Source organism: Tupaia chinensis, unplaced genomic scaffold, assembly GCF_000334495.1.
Source record: "Tupaia chinensis unplaced genomic scaffold, TupChi_1.0 Scaffold144180_1, whole genome shotgun sequence".
NCBI classification, from domain to species: domain Eukaryota; kingdom Metazoa; phylum Chordata; class Mammalia; order Scandentia; family Tupaiidae; genus Tupaia; species Tupaia belangeri.
Genome location: NW_006204037.1, coordinates 1,392,555 through 1,405,472, shown reverse-complemented (window position 1 = coordinate 1,405,472; position 12,918 = coordinate 1,392,555). Strand labels below are relative to the sequence as shown.

At 37.2% G+C, this 12,918-nt stretch overlaps 1 protein-coding gene across 2 annotated transcripts in view; it reads left to right on the top strand.

Moving 5' to 3' along the window:
* Nucleotides 1-12,918, top strand: part of LOC102488531 (cAMP-specific 3',5'-cyclic phosphodiesterase 4D) — a 657,187-nt gene that overhangs the window by 251,880 nt on the left and 392,389 nt on the right. Inside the window, exon 1 of one of the 2 annotated variants that reach the window (XM_014583266.2) lies at nucleotides 9,662-9,845. The exons of the other annotated variant lie outside the window; for it this stretch is intronic. Within the exon in view, the coding sequence (XP_014438752.1) occupies nucleotides 9,757-9,845 (89 nt within the window). The 5' untranslated portion in view covers nucleotides 9,662-9,756. Of the gene's footprint in view, nucleotides 1-9,661; nucleotides 9,846-12,918 lie in introns of those variants that run through there. 2 annotated transcript variants of the gene reach the window in all.

The following is a 12,918-nucleotide window of genomic DNA, read 5'->3' as shown; positions in this document are numbered from 1 at the left end:
AGATTTTTATTATTAAAAACTATATATACTTTTATATATAAATATATATTATTATATATAACGCTTTATTATTAAAAAGTATATATGTTATATATATACTTTTATATATACAAAATACATATATACTTTTTAATAAATAAGTGATCAAGTAATTTTCTATTTCTATAAGTGTTTTCTATCTCATTTCATCTTATCGCCCTGATACTTTTTAACAGTGCGAGCCTAGTCCCATTTCTTACCCGCCTTCAGCTTCGGTTTTCAGTTCATTCGGCTCTGGACTCCCTCTAAGAATGAACTGCGTGGACTGTGCAGCTGGCAGAGCACGTGACACATAGTGGATGCCTCATATGTGTATGTGGGAGTGGCAGAGAGAGCAGAAGGCAAAATAAAACAACACTGGAGGAAGGAAGGAATAAGGAAAGGAACTTTAGGTGGGTTGAATTAGCAGTTGAACAGTATTTCATAGAGAAACTAAGTTACTAGACTACATCTTTTGGGTCTATTCCTTTCAAAGGATTTTATGAGTTAGGGTCACTCTTAGCATAATGTGACAAATGCTTGCTGCCCCAAATGTTTTATTACCTCATATCTAATAGTGCTTACAGTACCACTTTTGTTTTCTTTGACGGCAATTTGTTTTCTTTTTGAATGTAAATCAGCCCCTTAAGAGTCATCTAACACTTCTATATCAAATCAAAACAGGTTCAAAGTAAATGAGAATTTTGCTTTAATGGATTTTACTTGATCTTGAATTGAAACAATAAGTGTATCTTTTTAAACATCTCTGTTTCTTAGGCAGTAGATTTAACAGTGGAAGTCCCTAATACAGTAATGGCTTATTCTCTGGAACCAGCCCCATAGCCTAGTGATTAAGGAGCTGGATCCTACATGTCCCACCCCAGTTTGAATCCTGGTTCCAGTGGTTTGAAAAACATGGAGGGTGTGTGTGTATGTGCACCCAGAATAGTGACAGGATGGAGAAACTGAGGAGAAAAGACACAGTGTGATCATGTCCCAGTTGGGAGTGCTTTCTCCCTCTCTCTCTATTTCTCTGACTCTGGCAAGTACATGCATCCTCCGGAAATTAAATAAAAGAAAGAAAGAGAAAGAAATGGCTTATTCTCTAAATTTAGAGGCAACTAAAATTTTAGTTCAGGCCCTGTTACTTATCACTCGCCAAACTTGAGAAAGTCACGTATACGCCTCTGAACTAACAGAAATAAATTAGCAGTAGCATTGAAAGCAAAAGCCAGAACTTACCCTATAGCCTAATTAACAACGTAATTATGTAAGTGTCTATTATATATTTCTTAGGTGGTTTTGGGAGATAGCTAGAAAATGGCAACTTAAGTTTTATTTGTCCTTTTATAAAAACAAATGAAAAACAAAAATGAACTCTGTTTCTTTCACTATTACTTGAATACTCAGATTTCCATTATGGCCCCTGTTGGATAGATGACTGAAAAATGTTTATGTTTCTCTTCTATGTGGCATACCAAAAGGGAGAGTGCAGGGCGATGCGAGCACTGACATTATCACTTTTCCTCAAGCCTTACCATACTACTGCCAGGCTTCTTCTCTCTGAGTCTGGAACTCTCTTGTTACCGCAGTTGACTCTACTCAGACCCTGTCTATAGACTGTGTCCCACCAAACCAGTCTTGTGCCTGGCATTAGGAATTTAAAGAGCTTGAGTAAGCAGTCTTCAAAGGAAATAACATTCAGAAACAGACAACACTGACTTGTATTCACACCTCTGCCATGTATTAATTTTGTAGTGTCAACCAAGTTACTCAGCCCCTCTGAGTATTAGAATTCTCATCTATAGGGACCAACAGATGGCATAATGGTTACATTGCTGGACTCCCATGTAGTCAACCGTGGTTCGAGTCTTGGACCGGGCAGCTTAAAACTCATGCCAGGCATGTGTGTATGTGTGTGTCTGTGTGTCCAAAATCCCAAAAGTGGAATGGAGGAGAAGAGATTGCAGTGTATCCATCCCCTCAGGGGGGAGGGTGATTTCTCACTTTCTGTCTTTCTGGCAAGTGCAAGCACCCTATAGCAAAAATTTCTCTAAACAAACAAAAAAAATATTTCTCATCTATAAAGTGGTGATAACAATGTCTACCTACAAGTTTTAGAATCAGTTAGATTCTGTAACTCTTATACCCGACACATGTTTCATTTCCTGTGACAATCCAAAACTCCTTTTATGGCAGCCAACTCTCCAATGAGGAGAAACTGGCCACATTGATTCTTTCACTTATATTCCTGGCCCATATTGGTGAAGATAATAGGTCAGATCTGATATTGATTAGATGTATGGACCCTCGAGGCAATTTACTTCAACTTTGTAAGCGTCCATTTTCTCAGTGATAAAACAGAGTAAGAATAATACAAAGCTCACAGGTATATGAGAGGACTTCCAAAGGTTTGTGCAAGATGAAATTTAAGTATGAGTTTATTGTTGTGCACAAAATTTGAAATCCCTGCATAGTTTTTACACAATATGCATTTTCAATAAACTTTTGAAGACTCTTCACAGTATTGTGAGGATAATGTAACATATGTTAGGCCCTACTCATGGAATAAGCACTCATTAAGTAGTTGATATCATCATAGTAAAATAAGCAATTAGAACAGTTACCCTGACCTTATGGTAATGTTTGAATCACAGCCTCCATCGATACACAGGAAGTCTCAGGGCCAGGAAGGAGGTCTGAGGGTGACAGCTTCAGCAGTAAGTGCCCAGGAGTGGGAAAGTTTATGACTGTTGGCTCCAACAAATAGATACCCAGATTTAGCAAGATATTGAACATTGTCATGGAAAAATTTCACAGCACCAAAATTAAACACATGATGTTGTTGCTATTTAGGAATTTTAGGTATTTAGGGTCTTTTTTCTTTCTCCTGAGGGAGCAATTTTGTTTCTCAGTCTATTAATTCCATCACTGCTTTTGCTTGTTTGTTAACATATTTCTAAAAAGATGGAAGAAGCCATTTCTGTCCTTATTTGGTGTGTGGTCAACAATTAGAACAACACGAATTGGAGAAAATATTGTAAATGTTTTTCCAATTAAACAACCTGTCTTTAGGATCACATAAGTCTTCAAAAGTGGAAATGGTTCTATATTTAGGAGAAGTCCAGGATTTTGAACAATTAAAATAAATTCCAGCTAATTTTAGCAGAATTCCTTGCCACTTAATTTTTTTCAGTTCTTGTAAACAAAACCCATACAAGGTTTTAATACTGCAAATATAATATTAAAAATGTATTATAGGATTATTCTTGAAAACATAAAAACTGATATTCTATCCTTGCCCATGTAGGATAAAAATATTTCAAGTAGAAAAAAAAAGAATTATCCTTCAAAATTGAAAATTGATAACCTTCTTGAAACTGATGAAATGGAAATGGTATGCCTACTTGCCATGTTCACACGGTCACCAATTGGAGAGAAAAAAATTTAAACTGAAAATATTGCTTACAGCATAAAAGTAATTTTTAGCCTCCTGAAAAAGCTTCCAAACATTATCAGTAGTGTCTAAAATTTGGTGTAGAGGTTTCAGAATGCTTTCATATAAATTATCCAGTTTGGTCTCTCAAAAACTCTTTGCAAATGGATAAGACAGTGAAACTCAACAAGATGGAGCAATAGTGCTCAAGGTCACATGCCAAGTTTATATTAAAGCTGTAGCTCAAATCTCTAATCTCCTATACCAGTGTTGTCCTAAATATTTACCCACTGGTGTTTTATTAGAAAACAAAAACAAAACAGGACCCGCAGTTAGCGTAATGGCTATGTTGCTGAACTCCTATGTAGTTGACCATTGCTCGAGTCCCGGACCTGGTGGCTTAAACTCATGCTGGGTGCGTGTGCATGTGTGCCCAAGAGCCTGAGAGGAGAATGGAGGAGAAGGGATTGCAGCGTGGCCATCCCCCTGGGGAATGATTTCTCGCTTTTTACTTCTTCATCTCTGTCTCTCTGGTGAGTGCATGTGCCCTGTAGCAAAAAAAAAAAAAAAAAAAAAAAAAAAAAAAAAAGAAAAGAAAAACAAAACAAAACAAAACAAATCCTTGAGGGACAGCCTGGTAGTTCTGGTCATAACCATGATGATGACTTTTCTGCTTTTGTGATTGGATTGACTGATTGACTGACTGATTGGTTCCAAGGTTCCAATCTTGATTTTGTAAGAGCACCTGAGGAAAGAGAAATTAAGTAAGACCCATCTAATTCAATTACCTGGGCCATAATTTGTTGCCCTTACTTAGAGACATAAAAATCTATAATGTAGGTAATGCATCTTATTTTCAAGAAGCCCTAAGAATATTGGTTTATTCATTTATTAAACAAACATGATTGTAACTTTTTTTCTTCAAGGCTATGTCCTAGGTACCAGGGACCCAGAGGAAAAGCAAACGTGACCTGTATCCTCATTGTGTTTAGGTCTATCAGGCAAACCAGACACTGAGGCAGTAATTACAAATGCGATAATGCTGACAGTGAGGATGTGCAGATGTGGATACATCCCCTAGTCTAAGGGAGCAGGGAAGGCTTCCTGAAGAAAGTGGCTTTCAGGATGAAATGTTACATTTACTCAGTAGTCAATAACTAATGAGAATTTTTTTTCTCAAACTGTATTTATGAATACAATATTGAAGAAAAAGACCGTTTTGACTTAAAATTTTAGACAAAGAAATGGACAAGTAAGCAATACTGACCCCAGAAGACTTTTATACACATGTTAAAATATCACGTTCAGTTCTTTATTTCACATGATTAGCTTATATTAATTTGAAGATTTTAAGGAATTTGACTCCATAAATATTACCTGTTGAATAGTTAGAAAACTCTCCTAGGATATTGTCAAGCACTTAGTAAATAAGAAAACATAAAATCGATTTCCTTCCCTTCACATTTCTTTCTCTCTGATTTCTGTTCTTGAACCCCATTTATACAAATATTTAGAAAGAGTTCCCTTGCCATGTTGAATAGAAAGAGCTTGACTGGACCAGTGCAGGAGGTCAGATGCCCTGGGCCATCTGGACCTTCCACACAGAAGTCTCCTCTTTGGATTCCAGGTTGACCTAAACATGCTGAATTGCTTATTAACTCAGTCTTGATGCTGGCTGGCTGTGAGACTGGTGGGAGCAGGGATCACAGTGTGAGGAGATCCTATCGAGGGTATCTGCCTCTCTCAAGAAAGAAAGAAAGAAGAGAAGAAAGGAAGGAAAGGAGGAAGAAAGGAAGAAAGGGGAAAAAAAAAAACATCTTGACTTAATTATCTTCCAAACTGCTATAACATTCCTAAAAATACTCTGATATAATAATATTAAGTGTACAGTAAAACATTTAGATTCACTCCATGGATTTATAGATCTTTTATTCTTATATCGAGCGTGACTCTTGCTGATTGCTTTATGTTATAGCTTAAAGATTTCAGCTCTTCAGTTTTACTGTATTTCTTTTTGTGTCCTAGGATATATATGAATAAAAGATGTATTTGTAGAAGCTTAAAACACAGAGCATGCTTTCCAGCTCATAAAATAATTGTCCCACATTTGTGAACATAGACTAATTGGCCTTTAAAACAAGTAGACTCATACAGGTTTAGAATAAATATTTTAAAACAATTCATAGAATAGTCTGGCATTATTGTGAAGCACTTCCATTCTTTTTTTTTTTTTTTTTTGCTATAGGGCGGCATGCGCTCACCAGACAGAGAGAGACAGAGAGATAGAAAGTGAGAAATCACCCCCCAGGGGGGATGACCATGCTGCAATCCCTTCTCCTCCATTCTCCTCTCGGGATCTTGGGCACGCATGCACACGCGCCCGGCATGAGTTTAAGCCACCGAGTCCGGGACTTGAACTGCGGTTGACGACATGGGAGTCCAGTGACATACCCATTACGCTAACTGCTGGTCCCTGAGGCACTTCCATTCAGATAAATAATTTGTAGTTGATTGTGATCATGATAATAAATTAATATATTAAAAACCTTTTCAATCCATAAATACTTATGTCAAATGAATGTTAGTTTTAAGAAGTGCACATGTCCAGTTGTCAAACTTCCTTCTGTCACATTCTTTTGCAGTGGATTGCTCTGAAAATCAAATTATTACAATGACACTCTCATCAGAGATAATTGATAAATAACAGTCTATTTGCTGCCACATTTACTTCTACTGACTTTGAGTCTATGACCAGTGACTATTTCAAAATTCAGCATTATCCTGAAACTCATCTGCCTGCTCTGGTTTCCTGAGGCAACATATTTCAACATAACGCAACCTCACTAATGTAACTCTTTCTCTGAAGTTTAACTCCACCCACCTTACCCCTCCCTATACCTGTCAACTAGCGACTTGGTGTGTAAGCCGATCAATGCCCATGTAGACACATTATGTTTAAATTCTCCTACTTCAAAGTTTGAGACTTTCAACCTGTCTTATAATAACTATCTCCTATAAAGGAAATGTTGAGTTTCTGTGTCAGACAAAAACACTAAAAGTTGTCATTTGTAACATCTGGAATCTTGTAACCAAAAATCACAGAAATATTCAAAAGGCAAACAAATATACCTTATCTGGAGGCCTGAAGAACATAAAATCTGTTATTGACAGGAGGGAAGATTTTGTCAAGATTTTAGCGGGGTAGGAATTACATGGCTAACAGCTGGATAGAAGCAGTGCTTAGATTTCAAAATCTAGCTTTCCCTGGAATAAAAATTTTAAATAAAAAAACCTGTAGAAGAGTTTGACTCAAAGATGGGACATTTCTCTTTGCCATTCAATTATGCTTTTATTAAAATTATCTGAAAAAATAAATGCTTCATAATGAGACAATACTTTAAATACTCAAAAGATTTCTCCTTCACCCTTCTCGGCTCTTTAGTCCTTGATCATAAAAGCTGGCTATAACTTAAATGATAATAAGAGTTCATCCCTTAAAACATCTCACTTGATTTTCCATTTTTTTCCAGTTCCCATATCTGAAGGACTAGCCAGTCCTTCAAAATAATATCGATATTTATATTTCAAATCAAAGCTTAATTCTGCTTATGATTAAGCTCAGAAATAAGTAGCTTATTTCTTTGACCCCGTGGAGGCCTGGTAGCCTAAGAGGGATTATATATAGCTGTGTGGAAGAAATGAGAATGAAGTGGTAAGTAATTACTTCAGGGAAATTAACATTATGATTGGCAGATACTTCTTATGTCTTTATCCAATTTCACATTAGAAAAAAACGGCCCAAGTTTACTTTTTCCTGTCCATAATTTCACATGTATAGTTTCATTGTTTTTATCTTGCTTAACTGTTACAGATGCCTGCTTTCAAGAAGCAGGGAGGAAAAGGAAGAAATAAATATTTTTGGCAACAATAAAAAAGCCCATTTCTTTTCTCCTTCCTTACATGTTTTCAGAAACAGGTGAACATTCCATAACCGCTTCATTTTGGATTATTATTATGCCCTTACGTTTTAGCAATTAATGATCAATAAATAGAACAGTTTTTAAAATGCAAATTAGCAAGCAAAGACAATTCATTATTAGTGTAAGCATCTATTTTGGTCTTAACCTGGATGAGCAGATAGGATTTGTCTTGCTCTAAGTAAAATTGGGATAACAATGAAAATAGCTTATTTCTGCTTCCAAAGCAGTATATAGATGCTACTAGCTTTCCTCGGTGGTGCCGTTTCACTTAGAAAATTTAAAGCATTGTGGGATAGAATGAGAGCTATGTGTTGTGTGGAAGGTGAAAGAAGTTGGTCTTTGCCAGCACTAGCCCTTTCACCCTGCTGCTTGTCTGTGTCCTCCCTGCTCCTTCTGGTCACAGACTCCACCCCACCCCACCACACCAGCTGTCGTCGACTCTTCCTCCAGCCCTTACCCACCACCACACCAGCTGTCGTCGACTCTTCCTCTAGCCCTTAATTAGAAGACCAAGTCTTACAGTCTGGCTTTAACCTCAGGTGAAAACTTTCTACTAAGTACCAAGTTGTTCAGCTCTGTGCCAACTCTGCCACGGACGTTCACATTACCTAAGAGTTGTTCTGAAATGGAAATTAAATAGTATAAAGGAATAAAATGGTAGCAGTGGAATTTTATACACCAAAGAGGCAGTTTGGCAGAGGTATGTTTCGGTAGGCACCTTCTCTGTCCTTCTCAAACACTAGCAGGAAGGTAACTATTGATCTTGCTCATGTGAAATACAGGGTCCTAGACAAAAACAGAAAGGCCGTTTATAAAGTGGCGTAAGCTGATTAAGAGAGACTGTGTTTATTTTTGAACTCTCAGCTCCTTCAGGTTGCTGCTGTGCTGGTCAGCCCAGCCTCCCACTCTTCGAACCCTATGTCAGATAACAAAGAGGTGAGACTGTGAAATGTTTCTGTGACTCATCCCCAAAACTGATAGGGACCATGCCGCATGCTCAGGAACCCCTGGCGTGCTGGATGCTGTTGTGAAAAGAAGCCTCATTTTTAACATCTTGAGCTTTTACAGACATTGCATGTTTATTTTGACCTCTTGGTGTACAAGAGATTGACTAGGCTTTCCGGGGTTTTAGGATTTGGCGCTTATGGCCGTGTTCCCTGAGCTCAACTGATGGTCAGTTTTGAGCAGTTCAGAGAGGGTTAATTCACTCTTGGGCCCTCTAGGCCTCCCTAATCTTATCCTGGAGAAGTGGATCTCTGCCTTGGTTTATAGTTGAGGTCACCAGCGGACAGTGTTTGGATAGGAACTGATGGAATTATGCGCCTTATTAACATTAAATAGCGCTAGCGGTGAGGACAGTGATGACGGCATCAGGGTCCTTTGACTCCTCGAGCGCAGTATCTTGAAATATCTGCCTCCCTGAAATGTTCTGGGCTTATAAAACATGTGAAGGGCTCTCTGTGGCTTTCATCATTTCTTTAATTGGAAAGAAAGTTGTTTCCAGGGATTTACCAGAGTTCAGAAGTGTTCCTAGGGAATAGAAAATGGATAAGAAAATTGATTTCTGTTGTCAAAGTCATGCCTTCTAATTCACTCTGCAAAGTGACGCAGCCTCTCCTGAACGGAAAGCTGCCAAATGCTTGGAAAGTGATCTGCCTGTTTTCCCCTCATCCTGACTTGCAGGGAGACGCTGGCACTTTCAAGACAATTAAATTCTGGGGAAGCTTTGCTAAAAAGTGTTGTTCATTTTCAACTTTAAGAGACAGTGAAATAAGGAAAGTGATATTTGGTAGCTAGCCATAACAAATTTAGTAATCATTGTTAAATTTCCCATTCATACGCAGGTATTTACTTTTTTACAACAAAACCCTCTATTTACATTTTTCTTTCAAGTTCACACTTGATAGGAAGTTTCACCCCCTTCAGTCATACCTCCCATTGTGTGTGTGTGTGTGTGTGTGTGTGTGTGTGTGTGTGTGCTGTGCTTTTCAGGAGTGGCGTGTGATTATGTTGCTTAATCGGGGCTACATTTAAAAACAAATTTGCTAGGGAGAGTTTCTCACATTAATAATGAGATAAGGTCTGAGTGAAGCAAGCTCTGTCGCAAAGGGCAAGTGTCACGCAGCAGGAAGTCCTGGCCATCCCTTACAGCCCTGCCTCAGCCAGCCTGCCACCTCTCTGTCAGCGCATACCACCGCACAGAGGAAATGCCCTCACTCAGTTACAAGTGTCTCCCGCTCCTCACGGGGCCCCAGGGCCCCAGGGCCCTGCAACAACTCTGACTTCTTGCTGTTGCTGTCAGTCTTGGCACCCTCTTTACAAATGGCTTTTGTTTGGGATCCTCTGGGAGCCACAGTGCCAGGACCACCTCCAAGAGCCAAATCAAGACTACGTTTCTCAAAGTCCTACAGGTATTGCTCTTTCCTTTCTGTAGCTAGGATTTATTTTCCATCTGCCTGAGGCTGGTGCAAATAAGCCTTTGCCCTGTGTTGATTTATTTAACTCATAACGTTGGTTAAATTGATAGTGTGTGAAATAAGAGCTCAGACGATGTGAACCTGGCAATAGCCAGGCTATGTGGGATCCTGCAGAAGTAGAAGGAAGTTTATGAACTCTAAGAGCTCACTCTGAGAGTTAAATGGCGAACTTAAAAAAGCATTCACATTACGATCATCTGGAAAACAAGCATATTAACTTGCCTAATGGATTACTACCATCAACCATAAAAATTGTCCATACTGACTTTAAGTTAACTCTAAATATTGTCGAGTGGTTTTTGTTTGATTAAATAAACAAACAATTTTAACAAAAACACTAATGTTGCTTTTGTTTCAAAGCACATTCACATGGAAAAGCTGAAAACAATCTTTATGGTCTAAGTGGTAATTCTTTCTAAGTGGTCATCTTTTCCAGCAAAACTAGACACCATGAATTCAAAGTAAATATTTCATTAACTTTTTATTTCCAATGCTTGCTCTAGAAATCTCTAGATTTCTTTTTCCAGAAATGAAAAATCTTGATCTCGTGTCCTCAAAAACATTGTCAGTAACTTTGTTTTATAACAAAGTATATTTAAATCAAAGAAGACACTGAAAAAAATGTTAGAGTTCTTTCTTTACTTGAGTGTTCTGGGTATTTATTAGGAAAAGACTGATTCTTCACAATGTTCTGTTTCTAGTTGATTTAAAGTCCATAGTACTGAAAGCTATTTCAGTGTTAGTGGAGGGGAAATGGAATAATCTTGGGAATGAGATTTTTCTTATTCAGACAAAGGGCAACATATCTGGAAGTTGCCAGGCCTTTGCAAATGTATGCACTAACTTTGTGTTAAAATGTGTTCTGACTTGCCTACATAGAAAACATTTAAACTTTAGAGTAAAATAATTCACAAGAATTATTTATTTGCTTTAGACATAGGGAAGATAGTGTGGCCTTGGAACTGTTTAAGAAACTATAAAATCAGAGAAATTGAACTTTAAAATTTACTAGTGACAATGCATAAGCAGACTTTGACAGGGAAAAACATAAGGTGTCACCTAATGATGTAAGTAGTACCTCGATTTATTTCTATTTCAAAACAAAATAACTACAATTTATTTTTTTACTAATTATGTTAATTTGTCATAATTACAAAATTTGGTTGAACATTCGATATTATATGCCTACTAATGCTTCATATTCTACTGACTATGATTCTCATGTTTATGTGAGTATCACACTTATTTTGTGCTTTTATGCCCAGAACTAATTCCAAAAAATGTATAACATTATTGTGGATATTTCTAATAGATGGTGACTTCTAGGCACTCCTTATCACTGAGATATGATAGCTAGTGTCTTAGGTGTTGTGGGTACCTGACTGCTGGATAGAGTGAAAAAATAACATGAGGGAATAAAGAATTTGAGAAATCTCAAGAAATGCAGAGTTTAAGCTCTACTGTGTGATTCACAAATATATTATACATTTTCCTTCTCGTTCTGGCAAAGAGATCTTCATTTTCCTTTGGTCAGCTTATGGCTCTTTCCAAAATCCAAGCACTGGCGTAGCTTAGGATGAGTTGTCCATGTAGTTAAATGCCTCATGTTTGGAGTTCTAACAGACTTCATTGATAACAAGCTGAAGAGGTGAGAATGGCACCTTAAATAGCCATCATGGGCCAGTCTCATTTGGAGCTTGAGAAGCTTTGTCCTTTATTCATTTCCTCTTAATTTGAATATGACTAAGTAATAATTTATTTGTATGTACTGTTTTCACTGTGTGTAGATCTTTTTGTTTGTTTGTTTACTTGCTTCCCAGTTGGACTGCAAACACTGTGAGGTCAGAGACTCCCTTGAATATAACAAGAGTGCCATTAATGGTTATTTGCTAAGCACCCTGCTAGCCTGTATTTGATATTGTCCCAATATGTTCTTCTTGGCTTAGCAAACTCATAAATATGATCATACCTACTACAGGTCAAATGTTGAGTAGAAACATTACAAGATAGAAAGACAGTTGTGGCTATCAGGTCTCATATTTCTAGAGGTCTCCTTCCTTTGTATAAGAGATTTTACATTTAGTTACAGCAATATATTGACAATAATGGGAAAAAAAAAGATGTTTACTATTGTTATATGACTTTAAATTTTTACCAGACAATACCACCTGAAAGGCACCATGGGTCAGCATGTGTGTGTGTGTGTGTGTGTGTGTGTGCATGTATACATACACACACACTCACAGGCACCTACATGGACTCTCACTTAACTGCAATAACAATCTTCTCAATAGCAGTTTCATGGCCTAGCACTCCTAGAATTAAAGATTTAAACCGTTAAATGTAACCATTTAAAATACTCCATAGTTTTATAACCCAGTTTTTATTTTTCTTCATTTCTTTTTTAATACCAGATTCTTAAAACTTAGAAGTAACTTAAGCTTATCTTGACCTTTAAGAGGCTTTGGATTTAATTTCACTACTGAAGCAACTAAAAGAACTGGACATTAGCCAGCACTTCTTTAATGGGTTTCTCCTATGAGATAGTTTGCTTAAGAGTAATATTTTATAGTCTATAAAATCTTCACGTGTGCCTAACACAGGGTCATATTTTTTCTTTGAATATCTAATAGATATTAATGCATGACATTGGTGATATATTTAGCCTCAATCTGGAATGTTGTTCCTTGGCTTTGTTTTCAGTCTCTGGTAGCATTCAGGCTAAAGGAAGCCACATATGTAAGATATGCAATTCAGTTAAACAGTCTGAGTTGTCTTGGCAACAGTAAATTATATACATCTCGTGAGTATTTACTCCTGAGAAATAAAATCTCAGAGTTATACAATGTTTGATTAGATTTGAAAGTTTTCTCAGTGATGACAAGTTTTTGTCTTTTGTGGGTAAAATGTATTTTTAGAAAGAGCCAACCATGATTAATATATAGATTATTAAGCTAAACTTGATTTAATGCAGAAAGAGAGATGATAAAACTGGAAAGGGAGAGAG